Below are 26,221 nucleotides of genomic sequence, written 5' to 3'. Positions count from 1 at the left end.
TCTATTCATATATTAGAATACTTACAATATATATTTCCTAACCAGAATAGTTTGACTATCTATTTAGTAATCTATTTATTCACTTCATATTTATATATATAAAATGCTTTCGTATTTAATCCATCGCTATGCATATATTTATCTCTCGCATGTGTTACAATTTTAATCCTTTACTGTGATATTGCTTATGCATTTATTGTGTATTCTATGTACATCACTTTAAAATTCAATACAAATTTTCAACACAAAAAAATAAATGTTCTATAGCACTGCAAATTGATAGCCTTAAGCACTGCCAATAGACAATGAATGAATACATGAATGATACGCTATTTATGAAGCCCAAAGGCTTGATATCTAAAGTCTGGATGAGATTTTTCAACTCGGTAGGTAAATCGTTATTGGTTCCAAAACATTAAACAATGTTTTTCGCTAGCATTTCACTATCAAGAAGAGGTTCTCTCTTTGACGTAGTTTGGATCTGCAAGTGAGATGGTGTAACATAAATTGTTGAACTGCAGGCTCAGGTCATCTGAATTGTTGTTTCTTTGTAAAGCAAGCAGATTCATTCGCTTAATGAAAATTTAGGAAATGAGCATTTAAATTTGATAGCCGTCAATTGGTCAAAATACCCATAAACCTCATTAATGGCCAAGATCCATAAAGTGGTACCAGAGTATTTATTTACAGTCCCAGATATACCAGGAAACCTAACTCGTGGAAAACACATAAGATTTATATTCCAGGTTGTAGTTAGTCAGCTAGAAATAACAGAGGTGCCACAGTTTTTTTCCATTATATTACTGCAATGATAGTTGTTTGTTCTGTGCATAAAAAAGAGAACTCAGTATGACTACAATCTTCCAAAGCATTTTGAAATCTTTATAGTCAGGCAGTTCCTTTCTCCTTTTCATGCTGTACCCAGTTAGCCATTCAAAGTGTACGAACACCAAGTATGTTATACCATTCTGTAACAGATGATAGTAAAGTAACATATTTTAAAAGTAATAATATGGTGCAGCTGTGCACAGTTACCTTTCATGTCACTGATGCTGCAGCCTTCAATAAAGTACCCAATAATTTAAAAATACTTAGATCTTGCTAGGATATCTATTATGGTTATGGTTCAACCGTTGGGCATGGGAAGGTGGAAACAGATTAGTGCCATGTATGAAGATGAGGTACTTTGGTTAGGAAATGGAAGGAGAAGGCCTTCCAAAAGGATTAATGACTTAATTGTTGCCTTCTATACAAAACATTATCACATAAACTGTTCATCTAGGCATTTATCACAGCCAACATATCTCTCAACAAGTGAAACAGGTATGGGTTAAGGTAACACTATTGTTCAGTCAATGCAAAGCAATCAGGATCAAATATATTTTTGGTAGTCTTGACTTGGCAATCACTTTGGAAATTACAGGGATGGGTGATAAAGGGTAGTTGATTATCCTCAACCCATTTATCAAAAGGGCACTCTCTATGTACTGAGACTCCAAACATCAAGATGCTAAATGGTGACATTTTACATTTCTGATGATGTCAAACCAGTCAAGGTGTAGAGATTCCTAGTTTTTGACAGAACATAATTGTTGGGAAACTACTTTTGCTCTTCTGTAGTGTATGGCTTGCACAACCCATTGTCATTTTCCTTATGTTAGCCTAACTGTGCACGTTGTGGGACACATTTATTTTGCACACATTACTGCATAACACGCTTGCCTTTCTGCCACATTGTATTTTCACACAGAACGTGCAAACTTCTTTTTTTTCATATTTTATTCTTTTCCTGGCAATTAGTCTGAACACCCTAGACAAGGCCAGGCAACAATACCCCTTGTTATTCTCTCAGGTCAGAGACTAGCATGTAGACATAACGGGAGAATGCAGCTGCTGTTTGTGAGCACACACATCTTGTCATATAACTGAGCACAGACGTTCTGAAAAAAACCCACTAAGTGAAGGTCCTGAGGCAAGAGTGCTGCGTCAGCTGAGGTGTAGAACATCGACCTATGGATACTAAGGTACGGGGTCCCCCACTAATCCCAGAGATCTATTATATATAATCATTTACCTTTGATAGAAAGGGCGGGAGGGATTTAGGCTAATCTGTTTTGTAACATGAAAGGGTTTTGTATGGTATATGGGGGGATATATAAATATTTTCAGGTCACTTGATACATGGCGCAATGTCCTGCTCCATATTTACAATGCGGCGATAAGCCAACTAGCATAGCTTAACAGCGCATTGGAAATATTGTACCTTTTGACACTGTTTTCTGCGTCAAAGGGGTGTGCAATGGGTGTTGCTGCTGCATATTGAGATGGAATTGTAAATCTGAGGCAGCGCCAAAAACTAAAGCCATTCAAAAGAAGGGATTAGAGTCGCGCATCGAGGACACATTTTTCTCCTTATTTTTTGCTCTTTTATGTGTGCTTTATTCTGCAACACAAATAGATGGAGAAAATTGTCAATGATGATTGTTTATGTGCAGGAAGGTCTCCAATCCTGCACATAAACAATCATCCCTGCAATGCAGGCACCCTTGCACCATGATGCAAAGGTGCCTGCGTTGCGGCTAGGCTGCTTCTTTTAACACTGGCGCAGGGGTGAGCAAAGGGGTTCTTGTTAATATGTGCATCACTACATTTTTGAAATGACGCAGCTCGGCGCAGCAGATTCACTTGCGATGCTGCTCCATTTCATTGTAAATATTCCCCATGTTTTGTTAACTATGCTAACGATATTTTTGATATGCATTTGTTTTCAAATTGTGGTGTTAGTACTGCATCTTAGAACAACATAGTTTAAGTAAATATTATAAACTTCCTTGTGTTTATCACAGTGTGGGCAAGTACAAGTGAGAGAGTGGAAGGGTGTGTCCTGTTACTGCAATCCGTGAGAGGGTCGAGAGTGCTGTGTTCTGGGGTGCCAACTCACTTTGTTCATTGGAAAGGTTAGGAGGACAATTGAGGAGCTATAGTTAGTCAGACTCTGGCTCATTGATACCGAAGTTGTATAGTGACTTAGGGGCATATTAACAAGGAACAGGGAAAATTAAGGCTAAGGGCGCTTAGCCTTAAGTAGAAATTTTTTTAACGCCCGCTATCGCTGTATAATATTGCCTGGTTATCGCGTTATTAACAACGCTAACTGCCTAGGCGATATAAAAACAGCGATAGCAGCATTTTGGGAGGTTATCGCTGGTAATGCAGTGATAAAACTACAAAGATAGGGATATCCTTGTTGATAGCCCATGGTGGACTTAGCCATGCAATCCACCTCCCATTGGATTACATGGCTAAGTCTGAAATTTAGCAGACGTAAAAAAGCACCGTTAACCGTGGTTAGCGCTATTTTTGATAATAGGAGAAATGTCTCTTAGCAACATTTCTTCTATTATTTTGCTCTGGAACGCCCACTTTGCATCTCATTAGAGATGCAAAGGGAAGCATAGTGAAAAAGGGGGCTAACATGCGATTTTGCATGTTAGCACCCTGTTGTTGATAGGGCGATATTTTTATCTCCGCTTCTTTGGCTTTTAAAGCCAAAAAAGTGGAGATAAAGCCCTTGTTAATATGCCCTTTAGTCCCTACATGCTTATATTCTATGGTCCCAAGCATAGTTCTATTCCTGAGCAGAATCCCTGCAACACTTCAGTTACTATTTTGAGGAGCGTGTATGGTTTCCAGTTCTGGAGAGGTGGAAAGACAATCAGTATCAGAGAGTTGTTGTTAGACGGACCGGGAGGGTCGGCCGAGATTACGGGGAGAGGTCTCCAGGGAGAGCCGTCTCCAACGACTGTACAGATAAGTAACTTCCCCCCCACAGACAGACACCACACAGGAGTGAAGGTTAACGAGACTTTATATGCAATTCTTAGGTTACGTTGGTATGATACAAGGAGGTCTGGACTCAGGGGTCCCCTCGATTCGAGTCTTTGGTTGAGGAAAGGGGTAGCGGGACAGTCTTAGTTACCAGTGAGTTCAAAATAGCTCTCAATCCTCGAGCTCGGCGTTCTTGATGATCGGGCCGTGGAGGAGCCAAGCAGGTCCCGAGATGGATGAAGGAAGGACGACGGTCCGCGGCGGAGCCTGCAGGTCCCGGTGAAAGATGACGGTTACAACGGTCCGCGGCCACGCCAGCAGATCCGGACGACGATGAAGGGTGAAGGTTACGACGGCTGTGGCAGCGCCAACAGGCAGGACGATGAAGGTTACGACGGCTGTGGCAGCGCCAACAGGCAGGACGATGGTGCACAGGACAGAGCTACGGCAGCGCCAGTAGTCCGTCCAGGATGAGTTCCTCTTTACGTCTCTCGACTCCAAGATACAACTGCCTTCCTGCTCTGGAGCTGCCCCAGTTATAGGGCTGGCGTGCTTTGATGTCCGGACCCTCGCACTTGGAGGTCGGGAGGTCCGGGATGAGGGAGTCCAGACACCCAGTAGGGGGGTGGAGCCAGCGCCCGGGGAGGCGATGGGCGAGCGGCACTTGGTGGGGGAGAGCCATCGACACCTCCTTCTCCCATTGACTTGCCAAGTAGCCCGCTCACCTCCTGGGTGGATGGTGGTGCCGGGATGTCTGAGGCCTGGCCAGGCCCAGGGTTGAGGTCGGCCGGGGGCCAGGCGGCCACGTGGTGAAGTGTCCAAGATGGCGGCCCGGGCTGGGCGCGTGGGCCGGCAGTGGATCGGGCCCACGAGGTCGACATGCTCGAGGGCAGGGGTCCCTGAGGGGACGGAGGACGTACAATGGTGGTGTGGGGTGCTTGTGTGACCGGGCTCGGGCCGGGTCGAGCCGGGGGAGAGTGGCCCTTCGTGTGGCCTGTCCAACATGCGTCCCCCCCAGCTGAAGGCGGGGAGAGTCACCCATCCTCTTGGGGACTCTCTTCGTCGAGGCGGAAAAATCGGGACAGGCCATCCGCGTTGGCGTGGTCGGACCCAGGCCGGTGTTCGACGGTGAAGTCCATACCCTGCAAGGATATGGACCAGCGTAGCAACTTGGGGTTTTCCCCCCGCATGTGCATCAGCCACTGCAGGGGTCGGTGGTCGGTCTGCACCCGAAAGTGGGTGCCGAAAAGGTAGGGCCGGAGCTTCTTGAGGGCCCATACCACAGCGAAGGCTTCCCTCTCTATGGTGCTCCAGCGTTGTTCCCTTGGTAGGAGTCTCCGGCTGATGAAGGCCACCGGTTGATCAAGGCCCTCGGTGTTCACTTGGGACAGGACCGCCCCAATGCCCTGGTCGGAGGCGTCCGTCTGGACGACGAACTCCCGGCTGTAGTCTGGGGCCTGGAGCACAGGAGCGGAACACATGGCGGCCTTCAATTGTTCGAATGCCGCTTGACACTCTGGGGTCCAGTTTACCTTCTTGGGCTGATTTTTTGACGTGAGCTCGGTGAGGGGGCCCACTATGGTACCATAGTCTTTCACGAACCTTCGGTAATAGCCCGTGAGGCCCAGGAAGGCTCGTACCTCGGTTTGGGTGATAGGGGGCTGCCAGTCCTGGATGGCGGCAATTTTCAGTTGTAGAGGGGCCACTAGGCCGCTTCCCACCTGGTGTCCGAGGTAGGTCACAGACCCTTGTCCAATTTGACACTTGCTGGCCTTGATCGTGAGGCCAGCTCGCTGAAGGGCTTGCAGTACTGCTCGGAGGTGGTGGAGGTGCTCGGTCCAATGGTGGCTGTACACAGCGATGTCGTCTAGGTAGGCGGCACTGAACCCTTCGAGCCCCGCCAGGACCTGATTGACGAGCCGTTGGAAAGTCGCTGGGGCATTCTTCATACCGAAGGGCATGACCGTAAAATGGTAATGGCCATCGGGGGTGGAGAAGGCAGAACGTTCTTGTGCTCGGGGTGTGAGGCCGATCTGCCAATAACCTGCTGTCAGGTCGAAGATGCTAAGGTAGCGGGCAGCTCCCATTCGGTCGACCAGTTCATCTGCCCGGGGGATGGGATGTGCGTCCGTTCTGGTGACTTCATTCAGGCCCCGGTAGTCGACGCAGAACCGGAGTTCTGGTGTGGTTCCGGGGGCGGCTGCTTTGGGGACCAGTACGACCGGGCTGGCCCATGGGCTGTCTGAGGGCTCGATGACCCCGAGCGTGAGCATCTTAGCCACTTCCGCCTGGATGCAGGCCCGTACCCGATCAGGTACGCGGTAGGCCCGGTGGCGGATAGGAGGGCTGTCTCCGGTGTCTACATCGTGCACACACCAGGAAGTGACACCTGGGGTGAGGGAGAACAGATTGGCGAACCGTGACAGGAGGGCTTGGCACTCTTGGCGTTGTTCTCTGGTGAGGGTCTCCGAGAGTCGACCCCATCTACGGAGCCGTCTTGCTCCTGGGTTCGCAGGAGGTCAGGGAGAGGCTCGGAGTCGTCTTCAACCCCATTGTCCGTGGCCATCAATAGGCTGAGTTCTGTTCGTGCAAAGTGGGGTTTCAGTCTGTTGGTGTGGAGGACTCGGAGGGGGTTCCGGGAGGACTCCATATCGATCAGATAGGTGGCAGGACCCTTGCGCTCGATCACCTTGAAGGGCCCCGTCCATTTGTCTTGGAGAGCGCATGGCTCCGTGGGGGACATGACCCATACCTGTTGTCCCGGTTCGAATTCAATGGATGAGGCGTTCTGGTCATACCATTTTTTCATGTCCTCTTGACTGGCCTCTAGGTTGGCCTTTGCTAGGTCTCTGAACCGCCGGGACTGGTTGCGGAGGGTGAGGAGGTACCGGAAGACATCCGGAGGGTTCTTGGTCGGAGGCATCTCCCAGCCTTCTTTGATCAGGCTGAGCGGCCCCCGCACTGGGTGCCCATAGAGCAGTTCGAATGGGCTGAAGCCTAGGGATTTCTGTGGGACCTCTCGGTAGGCGAAGAGGAGGCACGGCAGCAGCACGTCCCACTGGCGACGGAGGGGCTCTTCCAATCCCCCGATCATTCCTTTCAGCGTGCGGTTGAACCGCTCAACAAGTCCGTTCCCTTGGGGGTGATAGGGGGTCGTGAAGCGGTAGGTGACCCCACACTGTTGCCAGAGAGATTTCATGTTTTTAGAGATAAAGTTCGTGCCTCTGTCGCTGACGACTTCTCGGGGGAACCCCACACGGGAGAAGATCCCCATCAGGGCCCGGCCGACCACTGGGGCTGTCACGGTCCGGAGAGGAACAGCCTCAGGGTAGCGGGTGGCGTGGTCCACTAGCACCAGAATGAAGCGATGTCCTTGTTTTGTACGCGGGTCCAGGGGTCCCACAATGTCTATTCCGACCCTCTCAAATGGGGTCGTGACTACTGGAAAAGGTTGCAAGGGGGCTTTTAGTTTGCGGCCGCTCTTCCCACTGGCTTGGCACGTGGGGCAAGATCGGCAATGCTGGTGCACATCGTTCCTCATTTTGGGCCAGAAGAAGTGGGTCACTAGGCGACTGTAAGTTTTATCTTGTCCTAGGTGCCCTGCTAGGGGGACATCGTGGGCCAGGTTTAACAGGAAGTCTCTAAAGCAGAGGGGCACTACTAGTACTCGGTTGGCCCCCAGTTCGGCGATTCGTTGCTCGCTGTATAACAGATCATTGTCCCAGTAGACCCAATGAGTTCCGGAGGTGTCCCCTGCGCTTTGGGCGAGCGCTTGTTGGCGGAGTCCCTCAAGGGAGGGACAGGTCTTCTGTTCCTGGCGAAATTGTTCTTGTGTGGGTCCCCCCTCTTGGGCCCACTGGTCAAGGTTAGCGAGGTCGGAAGGTTGAGCCGGTTCGAGGGGGGTGTCCTGGTCGGGGATTTCGGCTGGGGCGACCGGAGGCGGTGGCGCCGGCCATTCTGGTTCTTCCGGGTGATGGTTGGCACGGGCGGCCATGGACCGGGTGGTGACGCACGCCCAGTCCGGGACGCCCAACATCCCCAAGTGTTCTTTTCGCTCCACAGCGGCCCACGGGGAGCTCTCCAGGTCATTCCCGAGGAGGCAGTCCACGGGGGCGTCGTCTCGGACCGTCACCTTCAACATGCCGGAGACCCCTCCCCACTCAAACGGGACGCAGGCCATCCGACACAGACTTTCCGAGTTGTCGGCTGAGCGTACAGGGCAGAGAATGTTCGGTAGATATTGTTCTGGGGTCACCAGGTGGCAGCGGACGGCTGTCACACTGGCCCCGGTGTCCCGAAGGGCCTCGGCCCGTTGTCCATTGATGCTCACCCATTGGCTGTACTTCTGGGTGTTAGCGGGTAGGGGGACCCGCGGGACCATGTCTCTTCCCCCTAAGCACGCGAGAGTCATGGCGGCTGGCTCCCACTCTGGATACTCTTGTTCGTCTGTTTCTTGTTCCTCGGAGATCTGTTCTTCCCCTAGTGCTGCGGCGGCCACATGGCGGGGTTTTGGACTCTGATACTGCGGGCAGTTTGGGTCGTTTGCATAGTGGCCGACTCGTTGGCATCGGTGACACGTGACGTTTGCTCTGTACCCTGGTCGCGCCGGGGTGCTGCCCCGGTTGGCCGGGGGGGTGGTGCTGGTAACGGGGGCGGCCGGAGTGTTGTCTCTTCCCCGCCCTGGGCCTCCTCCTCCTCTGGGTCGGTGGTGACCATTGTTGTTCCTGTTTTGCTCGTAGGACCCATTCCGGCCCACTCTGGTGATCTCCCACCGGTCAGCTTCGGCTGCGAGCTGCCGGGGATCGGTTAACTTGCTGTCGAGGAGGTGTTGGCGTAGTTCAATGAAGCAATTGTTGGACAGATGCTCCCATACCATCAGATTGAACAGTTGCTCGTAGGTCGTGACGTTGTTCCCTTTGATCCAGCCTTCGAAAGCTCGGCTAAAGTACGTTACATAGTCCACCCAAGTTGTACCCGGGATGCGTGTGCAGTCTCTGAACCTCTGACGGTACATCTCGGGCGTGAGGCCATAGCGGGTGAGAAGGGCTGCTTTCATATGGTCGTAGGAGGTCATCTGGTGGTCTGGGAGCTGTAACAGGGTATCGCGGCCCTCATTGAGGAATCTGCCCCATAGGCCGGCTCCCCAATCGTTTCTATCGATCCGGTGCGCAGTCATAGCGATTTCATAAGCCTTAAACCATTGCTGGATATCGTCCTCTCGAAAATATTCTCGGACAACATCCTTGGGGATATGTACTTTTTTCTCCGTGGTCCCGGGGGTGTGTGGTCCCTCGGGCACCCCCAACTCTTTATTCTGCTTGCGCAGGTTGATCTCGGCTAGGTTCCGTTCGTGCTCGTACGCTAGTTTCTTTTCCTCGAGCTCCCTTTGTCTCTGTTTCTCCTCTCTTTCTTCTCGGATACGTAGGTGCTCTAAGTTTATCTTTTGTTCGGCCAACTTGAGTTCTGCGTCCATCTTGAGTCGGGCCATTTCTAGCTCGTGTAGTCGGGTTTTTTCTCTTTCTTGGATCTCGTCTGGCGAGAGACCGGTTCTTTGCCCTTCAGGGGCCGTGTTGCTTTTTTTCGCGGTGCTTTGCTCAGGAGCTTCGGTATCCCCGGTCTCTGCCCAAGATTCTAGGGCATGCTTAAAATCGTCCTTGGTGCTTAGTCCGGTGGTAGCGATACCTAGTTCAATGCAGAACTGCTTTAGTTCACGATGGCTGTACTCCTCTAGTTTTTCCATTTGGAACTTCTCAGTTGATCCGCTCTCTTTAGTTGTCATTGTGGTTCGTTGTGGGGTGAGCTACTCTCTGTACGTATGCGGTGATTCGGATCGCGCCGCTGGCCACCAATGTTAGACGGACCGGGAGGGTCGGCCGAGATTACGGGGAGAGGTCTCCAGGGAGAGCCGTCTCCAACGACTGTACAGATAAGTAACTTCCCCCCCACAGACAGACACCACACAGGAGTGAAGGTTAACGAGACTTTATATGCAATTCTTAGGTTACGTTGGTATGATACAAGGAGGTCTGGACTCAGGGGTCCCCTCGATTCGAGTCTTTGGTTGAGGAAAGGGGTAGCGGGACAGTCTTAGTTACCAGTGAGTTCAAAATAGCTCTCAATCCTCGAGCTCGGCGTTCTTGATGATCGGGCCGTGGAGGAGCCAAGCAGGTCCCGAGATGGATGAAGGAAGGACGACGGTCCGCGGCGGAGCCTGCAGGTCCCGGTGAAAGATGACGGTTACAACGGTCCGCGGCCACGCCAGCAGATCCGGACGACGATGAAGGGTGAAGGTTACGACGGCTGTGGCAGCGCCAACAGGCAGGACGATGAAGGTTACGACGGCTGTGGCAGCGCCAACAGGCAGGACGATGGTGCACAGGACAGAGCTACGGCAGCGCCAGTAGTCCGTCCAGGATGAGTTCCTCTTTACGTCTCTCGACTCCAAGATACAACTGCCTTCCTGCTCTGGAGCTGCCCCAGTTATAGGGCTGGCGTGCTTTGATGTCCGGACCCTCGCACTTGGAGGTCGGGAGGTCCGGGATGAGGGAGTCCAGACACCCAGTAGGGGGGTGGAGCCAGCGCCCGGGGAGGCGATGGGCGAGCGGCACTTGGTGGGGGAGAGCCATCGACACCTCCTTCTCCCATTGACTTGCCAAGTAGCCCGCTCACCTCCTGGGTGGATGGTGGTGCCGGGATGTCTGAGGCCTGGCCAGGCCCAGGGTTGAGGTCGGCCGGGGGCCAGGCGGCCACGTGGTGAAGTGTCCAAGATGGCGGCCCGGGCTGGGCGCGTGGGCCGGCAGTGGATCGGGCCCACGAGGTCGACATGCTCGAGGGCAGGGGTCCCTGAGGGGACGGAGGACGTACAATGGTGGTGTGGGGTGCTTGTGTGACCGGGCTCGGGCCGGGTCGAGCCGGGGGAGAGTGGCCCTTCGTGTGGCCTGTCCAACAGTTGTTTGTTGAGCTATTGTATTGATGTTGCCTGAAAGAAAAAGGAGGACTGATAAGATATTACCATACCAAGCAGGAATTTGTATTGCACAGCTACTCACCCCTGAAGGTATCAAGTCACTGAGGGGTGCGGGGGTGCTGATCCTTTTGGGGGTGGAGTTTCAGTCGAAGAGCCAGCTCTTGAGATCCTTCCTGAATTGGGTCAACAATGTGGATTGGCTGCTTTGGAGAGGCAGGGTGTTCCAGGTCATGGTGATGAGGTAGGAGAAGGATCTTCCTCCTGCTCTAGGCTTGTGGATCCATGGAATGGAGTCCAGGGTGAGTTGGGCAAAGTGGAGTTGTCTTGCGGGTACTTGGAATGCGAGGTGGTGGTTCAGATATTCTGGTCCTTTGCTGTTGATAGCTTTTTAGGCATATGTGAGGAGTTTGAAGGTGGTTCTCTTGTTGATTTGAAGCCACTGGAGTTGTCGGAGGTGGTTTATTATGTGGCCGCAGTGGGAGATGCTGAGGATCAGTCTGGATGTGGCATTTTGGATGTTCTGTAATGTCCTGAGCTTTTTCTGGGTGACGCTGGTGTTGAGTGCATTGCCATAGTCAAGTCTTCAGGTGATTAGCGCATGGGTGACCGTCTTTCTGGATTCTGTGGGGATCCATCTAAATGTCTTTCGAAGCAGGCAGAGCGTGTGGAAGCAGGATGAGGATTCAGCATTGATTTGTCAAGCATGATGCTGAGGTTGTGTGCGTGGTCTTTAGGGATGGGAGGGGCTCGTACTGTGGCGAGCCAACAGGAGACATACCAGGCTGAGTGGCCGGGTCTCAGGACGAGTACTTTGGTCTTGTCGGAGTTGAGCTTGAGGCAGCTGAGTTTGTTGCAGAGTCTTGGGAGGGTGGGATGGATGCCTGCGGTCTCTCTCTTGACCCAGGCAAACTCCTTGATGATGGCGAAGAATACTTTCCTGTTTTGTGCGTTGGCATTGATTCCGTCTACAAAGGCCATTTTCTTTGTGGTCTTGAGGAAAAGGTTGTGTGAGTTGATGGCAGATTTGAAGGTTGAGTGTGTTTCCGGATTCTTGTTGTTCCTCCATCTCTTCTCGAGTCATCTGCTGGTGTGTCTGGACTCGCGGAGGGTGGGAGTGGACCAGCTGGCTTTCTGGCGTGTTGCTTGCCTGGTGTCTTCTTGAGGCCTGCAAGAGTGCCGGTGCAGTTGGAGATCCATTGGTGAAGGTTGTGCTCTACATGATTGGTGTCTGTTGGTGTTGGTGGTGTGGTCCTGCTGAGGAAGTCGACAAGAAGTTTTTCTGTGGCCTTGTTCTTGCTACGACGGGGGTGCGATGAGGTCGGTGGTGCATGGTGGGCATGGCGAAGGTGAGATGCATGTAGTGGTGGTCTAGAGGAGTTCGGTGGAGTGGCTGTAGGTGTAGGTGATGTTTCCGCTGGTGGAGAAAACAAGGTTGAGCATATGTCCGGCTATGTGGGTCGGTGCGATGACTAGCTGCATGGGTTCAAAGTTGGCAACGTTCTCCAGTAGGGATCCGATGTTCTGGTCACTGGAATGTCCAGGTGGAAGTTGAGGTTTCCAAGTAGGAGGTAATCGGTGGATGCAAGTGCCTGGGGAGCGATGAGGTCTACAATTGTGTCGGTAAAGGGCGGGCGGGGGTCAGGGAGCCTGTACAGGAGGGACTGCTGTAGGAGATTTTGCGATTGAGTACAGCACTTGTCCATGCCACTCTTCCCAGTCCAGACTACCACAAAGGTTTGATTTGCAGGTGGTTTCAGAAACAGGACTCACTGATGAATGTTTCACTATGACTATGATAGGGAATGAATAATACTGTTGATAAGGTGACCCTTCTCAGTCCAGTTTTGCTACAACAATGGTTCTGTACATACTCCTGAAGGGGACATGTACAGTATAGTGTTGGGAACTGTGGAGTAGTATGAAGCTATGTTGTTCAGGTCAGAAATGCCATATTTGCTTGTTAAAACTGCATTTCTCTACAGGAGCCAAATCTTCATTTGTATAGAAGGTAGTCTGTCTCCCGAAAGAAACACAGTTTTATGTTCAGTACTGTCTGACCATTGGATAACGGGGTGGATGATTAACATGGAAGAGTTGATCACCAAACCCATACATCATCCTACGTTATACAGTCATTGAGGCTGAACCAGAAGGGAGAGTATTGGTGCAAAGAAAGAAGAGAAGAAATCACACTATAACAAGATGAATACTGAGCCTAACATTCCTGTATTCTTAGTGGAAATTCCTGAGTGCAATCTACAAGCTTGGACTATTGTTTTAAAAATATGGTGAGACAGAAATTAAATATTGTGACTGCACATATTGTGATTCACAAATATTCTGGACAAGAAAATCCCCAGGGTCTAAAAAGGCTCGGGCGGGGGGTGAGACACTTGGCCCCCCTCCCCTTTAATTTTCCATACAGTCCCCCCTAAAAAAAAAGGGCATGGTGGATGGGATTCCCAGAGTCTAATAAGGATCTCTCCTTCAATAGCTGGTGAATTTCAGTATTTTTTTGTGGTTCAAAACATTATTGTAGGCACTTACATATTCGCCAAACTATAATGCACCTCCTTGGGGCTACCCTTAAACACAGTGGGAGTCAGGGCAAGCCCCCAGGCTCTGGGCACTATCACCTGATGTGATATGATAAATAATATTTATTGAGCGCACGTTCACCAGCAGTTTCTTGGCGCTTAGTGGATAAATGCGTGAACGTGTGCAGCAGGAAAGCCAATAATGGAAAGCCAGGGAGAAAAGCCACGTCGAGGGATTTCCTGAACAGGGGGTAGGAATGGATTTGGCGTAGTTCGGGGGTAGAGTGTTCCAGAACTGGGGTGCCAGGAACGCAAATCGAAGTCCACCATGTTTTTTCCTGTTTAAAAGAATGCGGGTTCAAGAGATTGGACCTAGCAGAGCTGAGGTCACGGGAAGGAACATAGCGCTGAATTCTATTGGCGATGAAAGCTGGCTCGTGGGATGACAGGGCTCTGTGGATTAGACAGCCCAATTTGAAGAGACAGGGCTGGGCAATGAAGGCTCTTAAGCAGAGGTTTCACATGGTGCGATCTAGGTTGTATGTACACAAGTCTGACTGATTGATTCTGCATCAGTTGAAGCCGCTGTTGCTGATATGCAGGAATTGCGGCATTGATTGAATTAGCATAATCAATGTGTGACATGACTAAGGCCACGGTGACTTGATAAGGGCCTCAAAAGAAAGAAATCTGCTAATTTTCTGGATCCTGCGTAAATAAAAAAAGCAGGAAGAGACCACTGAATTATGCTGAGTCTTCAGGGTATGATAGCTGCTTATTGTAACACCAAGGCTTTTGACCATGCTATCTGGGGAGGGTGGAAGACCCATGAAAGAGGGCCAACAATTGAAGTTCCAAGGGTTGGCTGAGGTCCTTGTGAGGACAAGCTCCGTCTTGTCCGGATTTAATTTTAACTGGTTTAGGTTCATCTAGTTTCTGATGAAGGTCATGGTAGACCGAAAGTTCTCCATTGCAGAGGGTGACGAGTCGATGGTAAAAACAAGTTGGAGGTCATCAGTGTAGTTGAAAATGGCTACTTCTCTCCTCCGTAGAAATAAAATCAGTGGCAGAATATAGAGATTAAAGAGGAGTGGGGAAAGAAAAGAGCCCTGGGGGACCCCACAAGTGAGTATCTTTTTCTCCGAGGAGAAACCAGAGAGGCGAACAGCTTGATGGCGGTTGTTAAGGAAGGAGGAGATCCATTTTAGTGGGAGGCCCCAGATGCCAGTGCTCCCGACTAGCTCAAACAATAAGTTGTGGTCGATGGTGTCGAAGGCCGCTGACAGATCCAGGAGCACCAGTGCCTGCGAGATGTTTTAGGTCGCCCCCTTCCTGAGTTCATTGTGTATTGCCAAAATGATGGATTCGGTGGAATGTTCAGGTCTAATTCTCTCTTGGTGTGGGTCTAGGTAATGTGAGTGTTCCACAAATGTGCTCAAGCAGCTTGCAACATGAGCCTCCAGAATTTTACCCAGAAAGGGTAACGACGAAATTGGTCGGTAGTTGCTGAGTACAAGGGGATCTGCTCCTACTTTTTTTAAGATAGATGTAACTTCTGCGGTCTTAAAGATATTGGGGACGAATCCTGTGGCATGGAAATTGTTGAGGGATAAGGGGGTTCGGGAAGTTGGAAGAAGATCTCCCTGGCAATATGGGGGGGGGGACAGCTGTCTGTTGGGGAACCCGAACTGACCCTTTTAAGGAGGAAAAAGAAGGTCTCTTAAGTGATTGGTGGAAAAAGGTCAAAAAGAAGAGAGTTACGGTGCACAAGGGCAGGTTCTGGTGGGGAGGTTGCCCCGGGGATACTGGCTTTGATACTAGTCATTTTGTCAATAAAATAAGTGTTAAGGGAGTCACAGAGGAGTTGTGAAGGGACGAGTCTGGTGGTGATACCATCAGGTTTGTCAAGTTCATCCACGATGGAATATGCCTTTAGCTTTATTAGTGGAATTAAGGACTTTCAGTGAGAAGTCGTCTGATTAAGCTTTGAGGATGGCACCTTTGTAGTCTTTAAGGGCCAGCATAAAGATGGATTTTTTTCATGGGGCAATAGCCCTATCTCCACTTACGCTCAGTTTGGCGCAAGGCTAGTTTCGTTTCCTTGAGGTTATTAATAAACCAGCGCTGAGCGTCATGTGGCCTCTTAGATTTGATCTTTATAAGGGGAGTCAGTCTGTCTCTAGCCACTGCAAGACCTTGATGTTTTCTGCCTGGCCATGGGGGAGGCCAGATGGCCGTTGGGCTGCTCCCTGGGTATGTTCCAAAAATGAGACAGGGACTGCCCAGACTGCCCTGGGGACCGCCACCTCCCCAGGGATACTTGTTACATTTAGCAGTGGCCATGCGGACCCACAGCGCACCGAGAACCACCACCTCTCCATGGTTTTCACTTTTTTAGAAGAAGTAGGGTGCCACATGGCCTTGGCTACTGCTACCCGCCAGGGTGCCCACCCCCGGGACATAGCTGTTTGCTAAGGCTTGGCAGAAGCTTTAACCACTCCTACCAAGTCACAGCAAACACCCTGCTTTCAGCAAGCGAGACCTGTGAAAATGCTCCCACTTGCTCGAAGCAAAGCTTTCGCCTGCTTCCCTGCCCACTGTCAAGCAAGCCGGGAAACAGACAAATTGCTTTCACACACAGGGAGCTGCATGTTTAACAGCTTCATGTGTTTGAAAACAAGTGCCAGCTCCTGCAGCAGTTGAGAGCCAGCTTGGACCATGGGGCATTGAGAAACATCCATAAAGGGACAGAATAAAGGTCAGAAACTAGCAGAAAGAGGCAGAATAAAGGTTAGCAACGAGCATAAAGAGGCATAATAAAGGTCAGGTTCTATGGGGTGTGAGTGGATGTCTGAGTGGTTCTGTGGATGATGTCATCAGATAAGGTCAGCATTTAGCAGAAAGCCAAAATTAAAGGTGAGAAACGAGCTGATAGAGGCAGAATCATAGTCAGAAAATAGCAGAAGGCCAAAATAGAGTTCGGAAATTAGCAACATGAGGCAGAATAAAGGACAGCAGTGAGCAGAAAGAGGCAAAATAGAGTCTGGAAATGAGTAGCAAGAGCAGAATAAGGTCAGAAAAGAGCAGCAAGAGACAGAATTAAGGTCAGCAATGAGCAGAAAGAGGCAAGATAAAGGTAAAATCGAGCAGAAGAGGCAGAATAAAGGTAAGAAACAAGCAGAAAGAGGTTACATAAACGTGAACAATGAGCCTAAAGATGCAGAACAAAGGTCAGCAATGAGAGGAAAGAGCCAAAATAAATGTCAGCAACAAGCACAAAGAGGCAAAATAGAAGCCAGCATTGTTAGGTAATCTTGTATAGCGCTCAGCTGCCTCAGCGAAGAGGCTTCCTGGCAAAATACAGACCAGGTTCAATGTGGGTGTGAGAGAGTGTCTGAGTGGTTCTGTGGATGATATTATCGGTGATATCATTTGAGATATCATCAGGGATGTCATCAGTTATGTTACTGACCATGTCATCAGTGATTTAATATGGTAGGTCATAAGAAGTGCATTGTGGGGACAAATGTTATAGTTAGCTCCCGTAACTATAACTGCTGAATTTCAATGGTTTTGTGAGAGTGAAATCTGAGCCTGACTATAAAGTCAATGTAACCTTTGTTTTTCTCAGTGAATATATAAATATATATGCATATTTATTTATTTATCTATATCTATTATGTATAGTATTAAATATTAGTGGGTTATATTTAAGAAATATTTAAAATGTACTTCTTTATACTCTTACAAGCTTTATTTTTGTCTATTTTTGGATGATATAAGTGTTAGCAAATTTTTTTCAGATATTTTTATACTTACGGGTGTTAGTATAGGAGCACAAAATTGTGGTAAACAATATTTATGCCACAATGTATTTGTCATTAATATTTTTTACCACAATATTGTGTCAGTGTTTCCTACAACACATTTGCTGTATTGGAGTCATTGTTGGGTAGAGTGTGTTTCTGCTTATTGAATTGAATGTTCGGTAGCATTAGCAGCTTGAACGGATCGGGAGTGGTGGGGATGTCTGGAGGGGGTAGCAGTGAGGGGCGGAGGGGGAGGATGTAAAAAAAATAAGAAAAATACTTACCTCCTTGCCGCTCTCCAGCTCTATCCCACGTCGTCTCTCCTCTCCAGGTCCAACAGGAACAAACCTGGCTCGCTCCCCTAAGCCAATCATAATGCTGCAACTTTGGGCAAGCAACACAAAGGAACTTTCTACAAACTACAACACTTTTATTCGAAACACGGGAAGGGAGCAATGAAAAATAGAAATGGGTGAACTACATGAACACATTGGCAAAATCCTTTGATGTCCCAATTAAATCAAGTGCACAGCAGAGCTATAGTGGTACAAACAACTTCACTAAGAAGCAAAAAAATATGATAAGATATATAAAAAACACAAGCAACCGCACGTTTTGGCACCTGCGACGGAAACCAAACAATATCATAAACCTAGCAGCACTACGACAGCAGAAAACTCAGCAGAAGCCAGTATTATGGGCAGCCAAGAGAGACTCTGAGGACTCTTTATGGGCAAAATTGCATGCCAATATTAAGCATAACGACAGTGCAATGTTTTTGGAGACAATAAACCAACTTATTTTCCCGACACACGGGAGACTGTCATCCAACATATTTGAGGAGGAATGGGGGACCTACATTCGAAAACATTTAAATCAAGAAGAAACCTCAGCGTCCACAGGAACTATGTCGGAGACAATCTTGAGGACTACCACTATCGTGTACTGCCCCAGCGAGGAAAGTACAACAGCACCGGAGGAAAACATCCATTACCACACGGGCATTGCATCGCAATGCCTTTACATCGCAGGTATTACAACGCAAGTTGTTACAACAACTTGCGCTGGATGGCGCTCTAAGCTAAGTAATAGTATGATTACTATTCCAACACCTAGCATTACCATATCTACTCTATCAGATGACTTAGTTCTGATTAGTCAAAAAAAGGTAGGTTTACAGCAGCATCTTAATACCCCATTCGAATACTCTGAGGCAAACAACATGAATTTCAACTTGGAGAAAATCAAAACCATGGCAATCAAAAAGAGCTCTAAGAACACATCTGTCTGGTTCTGGGGTCACACCCACATAGACTCAGCAACAGAATATAAATATTTTGGAGTAATCATCGATAAAGGCTGGCATTTAAAAGCCCAAAGAGACTCAATCAAGAGGAAGGGAATAGCCCTGGTAGTCTCGATAAGAAATCTTAACTCTAAGTTGAGCGGCCCCTCACTTACTCCACTAGCCAAAGTAATACGGGCAAAACTCCAACCCACAATAGCTTATGGGAGTGAGGCACAGAGGGGCAGGGACTCCAAGCTCCTCGATGGCATGGTTGCAAAAGCATACAGAATAATCTTTGGCTTACCAAAAAGAGTCTCTCCGGCACAGATCAGGCTTGAGTTCTGTGACAGAAACAGACCCTTGCAAGACAAGGCGCAATAGCCATCTTTTGGGACAAAATACAGAAATCAAAACCAGGAACTCTCAAATGGTGCTTGTGGTTCGAACTATAATATAAAATGTCATCACCTGCTGCAAAACATCTAAGAGCAATTCTGACCACCATGGGGGTTATCGAGCTCAGGGAAACACCTACCAGTCGCTCTCTCTCAAAAAGAATAGCGAGGAAAACAGTTAAGCCCCAATTCTGGATTGAGGACAAAGCATCCTTATCCAAGAGGACACTTGCCTGGATGACTGTGAGCTCCTACTCCACCCCGCTGGATAACTAGCCCTGGGGTTTGCCGGATGAACTAAAATCCTATTCCTAAAGTACCGACTTGGCCTGCTACCATGCACACAGCACTTTCCACACTGGCTGAAAAGCCAATTTGACTCCACCCGCCGCTTGTGCGGCACAGCGCAGGAAGACATGCTGCACCTTCTCTGTCTTTGTAAAGAACTGACACAAGAACGAAAACAGCTTTGAAACCACTTTTTAATCCTAGAGACATCCGCACATGAGGACAAGCGGTGGTGGTGTGCTTTGCACCCGCGGACACGCAACTGAACTGGTGCTTGTAAAGTTTTTGAGGCAAGTGGAGAAGAAAATGCCAAAGTAGTGACAGGCACATCTCAGCACGAACATCCGGCAGAGCAATATTACTGCCCAAACGTAAAAAGGTTAAAAGCTGCTAAATTGATAAATTAATGACTACATCTTGCAATTGAAAATGATAGATTAACTGATTTGAACTGATTTGTACGAAATTCTGTTTACCTTTCTCTTTAAAATTGCAATTTATAATGAATTTTTTTAACACTATATTCTGTAGCAATGGTTTTAAGTAACGACGCTAATAAAATTAACTTGAAACTTCATCGGATGAACGGGTGTGTACCTATAACTCCTGTACTGTCACTTTTAGATGCTCCAAGGAGAGTGGGCGTGGCCATCCAAGCTCCAGACAAGGCCTGGATTAAGGAAGGAGACGCGGTGCAGCTCTACTGCGCCTACAACAGCAGCAATCCCGAGGTCTATGCGGTCACGTGGTATCGAAATAAGCAGAAGATTTCGGCGACAGAGGAAAAGGTGTTCCAGAGTATTACAGCCGAGGAGTCTGGAGAATATGCCTGCGAACTCCAAAACAAGGCAGGAATCTCTCGTTCTCAAGCCGTCCTGATTGATGTGAAATGTGAGTATATACTATTTAAAATGACATTTATAATGAATAGCGGCATGGAGAACTATACTCCTGTGTGTATGCAGTGAAATGTAATGAATGAATGTGTTTAAAATACATGCTTCTAAAATCTGTGAATTTGCAATTTAGAAGTAAATATAATGTATTGAACTACTAAAATCGTGGCAACAGTAAAATAGTCATGGACCAGTATCAGTTATACAAACAAGGCACACGTCACTCATAGGTCCTGTTGTCGGTGAATGGGAAAGGAAAGGGCCCGGTAAGTGACTCCTCTGAGAAGAATAACTTGAGGGCTATCCCATCATTCTCATCCTGGGAACCAGGGGCAGGTGAGAGGGCAGAGAGCTATAGTATAGAGCACTCAGAGACTCTGGCTTAGACTGGTGAGCGATAAGGAACATGTGTGAGCCCTCCCAACACTCACATCAACAGTGTTTCCCCATCCACCCGCAGTCACAGGAGCACAGATGGCTCAGTATTCGATGCATCCACAAATTAATACCATGGAAGCTTATGGGAGGACTGGCCACACCAGAGGGAAGCTTGAGAGACATGGTTGTAATTGTCCTGCCAGTTGAATGTGTGAGTAAACTACTGCTCAGACTTTGTCAACAGGATGAGTCCTGATGGGGAGGGTGGCAGGACCCTGGAGACTGGACTCATGTTGGTCCATATGCGTCAGTGAGACGGGGCCCTAGAGATGGATGATTGTGAAGGTCCTGGAGGGTGAAGAGGAATGCCTCACACGAGGAGTTTGAATGATTAGCAGTGAGGAGAAGCTCTTCAGCACTAGAAGTTTCATCCTCAGGAGCTCACCTGCCATACCCAGGAGTGCCCTTGCCATACCCGGGAGCGCACCTGCCATGCACAGGAGCACCCCTGCCATACCCAGGATCTCTCCCGCCATTCCCAGGATCTCCGCCGCCATACCCAGGATCTCCCCCGTCATACCCAGGATCTCCCCTGCCATTCCCAGGATCTCTCCCTCCATACACAGGATCTCCCCGCCATACCCAGCATTTCCCCCGACATACCCAGGATCTCCCCTGCAATACCTAGGATCTCCCCTGCCATACCCAGGAGCGCCCCTTCCATACCCAGGAGTGCCCCTGACTTACCCAGGAGTGCCCTTGCCAAACCCAGGAGAGCCCCTGCCATACTCAGGAGTGCCCCAGCCATATTCAGGAGCGCCTGTGCCATACCCAGGAGCACCCGCCATACTCAGGAGTGCCCTTGCCAAACCCAGGATCTCCCCTGCCATACCCAAGATCTCTCCTGCCATACCCAGGATCTCCCCTGCCATACCCAGAAGCGCCCCTGCCATACCCATGAGCGCCCCTGCCATACCCAGGAGCGCCCCTGCCATACCCAGGAGCGCCCCTGCCATACCCAGGATCTCCCCTGCGATACCCAAGATCTCTCCTGCCATACCCAAGATCTCCCCTGCCATATCAAGGATCTCCCCTGCCATACCAAGGATCTCCCCCGCCATACTCAGGATCTCCCCTGTCATGCCAAGGATCTCCCCTGCCATACCAAGGATCTCCCCTGCGATACCCAAGATCTCTCCTGCCATACCCAAGATCTCCCCTGCCATACCAATGATCTCCCCTGCCATACCCAAGATCTCCAATGCCATACCCAGGATCTCCCATGCCATACCCAGAAGCGCCCCTGCCATACCCAAGATCTCTCCTGCCATACCCAAAATCTCCCCTGCCATATCAAGGATCTCCCCCGCCATACTCAGGCTCTCCCCTGTCATACCAAGGATCTCCCCTGCGATACCCAAGATCTCTCCTGCCATACCCAAGATCTCCCCTGCCATATCAAGGATCTCCCCTGCCATACCAAGGATCTCCCCTGCCATACCCAGGATCTCCCCTGCCATACCCAGAAGCGCCCCTGCCATACCCAGGAGCGCCCCTGCCATACCCAGTATCTCCCCTGCTATACCCAGGAGCGCCCCTGCCATACCCAGGAGCGCCCCTGCCATACGCAGGATCTCCCCTGCTATACCCAAGATCTCCCCTGCCATACCCAAGATCTCCCCTCCCATACCAAGGATCTCCCCTGCCATACCCAAGATCTCTCCTGCCATACCCAAGATCTCCCCTGCCATATCAAGGATCTCCCCCGCCATACTCAGGATCTCCCCTGTCATACCAAGGATCTCCCCCGGTATACCCAGGATCTCCCCTGTCATACCAAGGATCTCCCCTGGTATACCCAGGATCTCCCCGCCATACCAAGGATCTCCCCTAACATACCCAGGTGCGCCCATCCCATACTCAGGAGCTCCCCTGCCAAACCCAGGAGTGCCCCTGACATATTCAGGAGTGCCCGCCATACCCAGGAGTGCCCCGCCATGCCCAGGAGTGCCCTTGCCAAACCCAGGATCTCTCCCTCCATACCCAGGATCTCCCCTGCGATACCCAGGATCTCCCCCGCCATACCCAGGATCTCCCCTGCCATACCCAGGACCGCCCCTGCCATACCCAGGAGCGCCCCTCCCATACCCAGGACCGCCCCTGCCATACCCAGGAGCGCCCCTGCCATACCCAGGACCGCCCCTGCCATACCCAGGATCTCCCCTGCCATACCAAGGATCTCCCCTGCCATACCCAAGATCTCTCCTGCCATATCAAGGATCTCCCCCGCCATACCCAGGATCTACCCTGCCATACCAAGGATCTCCCCCGCCATACCCAGGATCTCCCCTGACATACCCAAGATCTCCCCTGCCATATCAAGGATCTCCCCCGCCATACCAAGGATCTCCCCTGCCATACCCAGGAGTGCCCCTGCCATACCCGGGACCGCCCCTGCCATACCCAGGATCTCCCCCGACATACCCAGGATCTCCCCTGACATACCCAAGTGCGCCCCTGCCATTCCCAGGATCTCTCCCTCCATACCCAGGATCTCCCCCGCCATACCCAGGATCTCCCCTGCCATACCCAGGACCGCCCCTGCCATACCCAGGAGCGCCCCTCCCATACCCAGGACCGCCCCTGCCATACCCAGGAGCACCCCTGCCATACCCAGGACCGCCCCTGCCATACCCAGGATCTCCCCTGCCATACCAAGAATCTCCCCCGCCATACCAAGGATCTCCCCTAACATACCCAGGAGCTCCTCTGTCATACCCAGGATCTCCCCTGCCATACCCAGGAGCGCCCCTGCCACACCCAGGATCTCCCCTGCCATACCCAAGATCTTTCCTGCCATACCCAAGATCTCCCCTGCCATATCAAGGATCTCCCCTGCCATACCCAGGACCGCCCCTGCCATACCCAGGATCTCCCCTGCCATACCAAGGATCTCCCCTGCCATACCCAAGATCTCTCCTGCCATATCAAGGATCTCCCCCGCCATACCCAGGATCTACCCTGCCATACCAAGGATCTCCCCCGCCATACCCAGGATCTCCCCTGACATACCCAAGATCTCCCCTGCCATATCAAGGATCTCCCCCGCCATACCAAGGATCTCCCCTGCCATACCCAGGAGTGCCCCTGCCATACCCGGGACCGCCCCTGCCATACCCAGGATCTCCCCCGACATACCCAGGATCTCCCCTGCCATACCCAAGATATCTCCTGCCATACCCAAGATCTCCCCTGCCATATCAAGGATCTCCCCCGCCATACCCAGGATCTACCCTGCCGTACCAAGGATCTCCCCTGCCATACCCAAGATCTCCCCTGCCATACCCAAGATCTCCCCTGCCAAACCCAGGAGTGCCCCTGACATATTCAGGAGTGCCCGCCATACCCAGGAGTGCCCCGCCATGCCCAGGAGTGCCCTTGCCAAACCCAGGATCTCTCCCTCCATACCCAGGATCTCCCCTGCGATACCCAGGATCTCCCCCGCCATACCCAGGATCTCCCCTGCCATACCCAGGACAGCCCCTGCCATACCCAGGAGCGCCCCTCCCATACCCAGGACCGCCCCTGCCATACCCAGGAGCGCCCCTGCCATACCCAGGACCGCCCCTGCCATACCCAGGATCTCCCCTGCCATACCAAGGATCTCCCCTGCCATACCCAAGATCTCTCCTGCCATATCAAGGATCTCCCCCGCCATACCAAGGATCTCCCCTAACATACCCAGGTGCGCCCATCCCATACCCAGGAGCTCCCCTGCCATACCCAGAATCTCCCCTACCATACTCAGGAGCTCCCCTGCCAAACCCAGGAGTGCCCCTGACATATTCAGGAGTGCCCGCCATACCCAGGAGTGCCCCGCCATGCCCAGGAGTGCCCTTGCCAAACCCAGGATCTCCCCCGCCATACCCAGGATCTACCCTGCCATACCAAGGATCTCCCCCGCCATACCCAGGATCTCCCCTGACATACCCAAGATCTCCCCTGCCATATCAAGGAGCTCCCCCGCCATACCAAGGATCTCCCCTGCCATACCCAGGAGCGCCCCTGCCATACCCGGGACCGCCCCTGCCATACCCAGGATCTCCCCCGACATACCCAGGATCTCCCCTGACATACCCAAGTGCGCCCCTGCCATTCCCAGGATCTCTCCCTCCATACCCAGGATCTCCCCCGCCATACCCAGGATCTCCCCTGCCATACCCAGGACCGCCCCTGCCATACCCAGGAGTGCCCCTCCCATACCCAGGACCGCCCCTGCCATACCCAGGAGCGCCCCTGCCATACCCAGGACCGCCCCTGCCATACCCAGGATCTCCCCTGCCATACCAAGGATCTCCCCCGCCATACCAAGGATCTCCCCTAACATACCCAGGAGCTCCTCTGTCATACCCAGGATCTCCCCTGCCATACCCAGGAGCGCCCCTGCCATACCCAGGATCTCCCCTGCCATACCCAAGATCTTTCCTGCCATACCCAAGATCTCCCCTGCCATATCAAGGATCTCCACTGTTTACAATAAGCCTGGGAAAAAAGAAAAGTTTTAAATGCCTTCCTAAAAGCAAGGAGATCCTTGCTATGTCGCAGAGTCAAAGGGAGGGAATTCCACAATGAGGAGGCTAAAAATTGAAAACTGCTGCCTCCCTGACGTTTCTTTTTGAAACGGGGGACCTCAAGTAGGTCTTTGTGGATTGATCTCAAACTGCGCGAAGGTATATATTTGCGCAGTAGTGATCTAAGGAACATGGGACCCTTACCCTCCAGAGCCTTATACACAATGCAACCCACCTTGAATGTGGCTCTCTGTTCCACAGGCAGCCAGTGCAGGGTCTCTAGTCCATGTCTAATTGATTCCCACTTAGGGACTTTGCAAATAAGTCTCGCAGCTTGATTTTGCAAGTATTGCAATCTTTTAAGTTGGCCAATAGGCGCCCCCAGATAGAGGCCATTTGAGAAATCAATGTGGGACAGGACTAGAGCACTAACTGTCTGAATTAAGGCCAGACCTGTAAGAAGATGTGCTATTTTCTTGATCTTCCTCAGTTGAAAAAACCCAGAGGAGACCACAGTTCCGACTTGACTTACCAAGGTAAGGTCCTCACTAAGAGTCACTCCCAAACTTTTTACTGTACGGGATTTTTTTGGGGGCGAGCCCATGTCCGACGGCCAAAAACTAGGACTCCAGCTGATCTCACTCTTCCCAGGTAGAATGAGCTCCGTTTTTCCCGGATTTAACTTAAGGTGGTTTAGAGACATCCACCTCTGGATAAAAGACATGGTTGCTCGAAATTCCTCAGCAGCATTGTGGGAGTTTAGCACAAAGACCAGCTGCAGGTCGTCTGCATAATTATATACATCAACCTTAAACTCTCGTAGAGAGAACAACAGAGGCCGCATATACAAATTAAATAATAAAGGGGACAAGGAGGATCCCTGAGGAACCCCACAAAAGGAAATTTTTTTAGGGGCTGTGAAAGAACCTAGTCGAACCGATTGGGTACGTCCAGAAATAAAGGACTTGAGCCAGGCTAAGGCCGAGTCCCGGAGGCCGGCCTGTTCGACACGGTTGACCAAGATGGTATAGTCAACCGTGTCGAACGCCGCAGACAGGTCCAATAACACCAAAGCCTGGTGCAAGTCCCTGTCTGCATTAGACCTTAAAGTATTCTGAACGGCCAATATCACTGCCTCAGTAGAGTGACCAGGCCGGAAACCTGCCTGGTTGGGTTGTAAATACCCAGAGGCTTCCACAAAACTTGATAGGCAGTTGGTTACATGCACCTCCAATATTTTGGATAAGTAAGGCAGTAACGATAT

General features: G+C 50.7%; 1 protein-coding gene across 2 annotated transcripts in view; it reads left to right on the top strand.

The window, feature by feature from the left end:
* Positions 1–26,221, top strand: part of LOC147701197 (B-cell receptor CD22-like) — a 339,266-nt gene that overhangs the window by 193,377 nt on the left and 119,668 nt on the right. For both annotated transcript variants that reach the window (XM_086929941.1, XM_086929942.1), the window contains exon 7: positions 19,737–20,003. In XM_086929941.1, the coding sequence (XP_086786067.1) occupies positions 19,737–20,003 (267 nt within the window). The remainder of the gene's footprint in view (positions 1–19,736; positions 20,004–26,221) is intronic.

Source organism: Lissotriton vulgaris, chromosome 7, assembly GCF_964263255.1.
Source record: "Lissotriton vulgaris chromosome 7, aLisVul1.2, whole genome shotgun sequence".
In the NCBI taxonomy this organism is placed as follows: domain Eukaryota; kingdom Metazoa; phylum Chordata; class Amphibia; order Caudata; family Salamandridae; genus Lissotriton; species Lissotriton vulgaris.
Note: the sequence above shows the minus strand (reverse complement) of the source record. Positions and strands in the feature narration are given on the sequence as shown.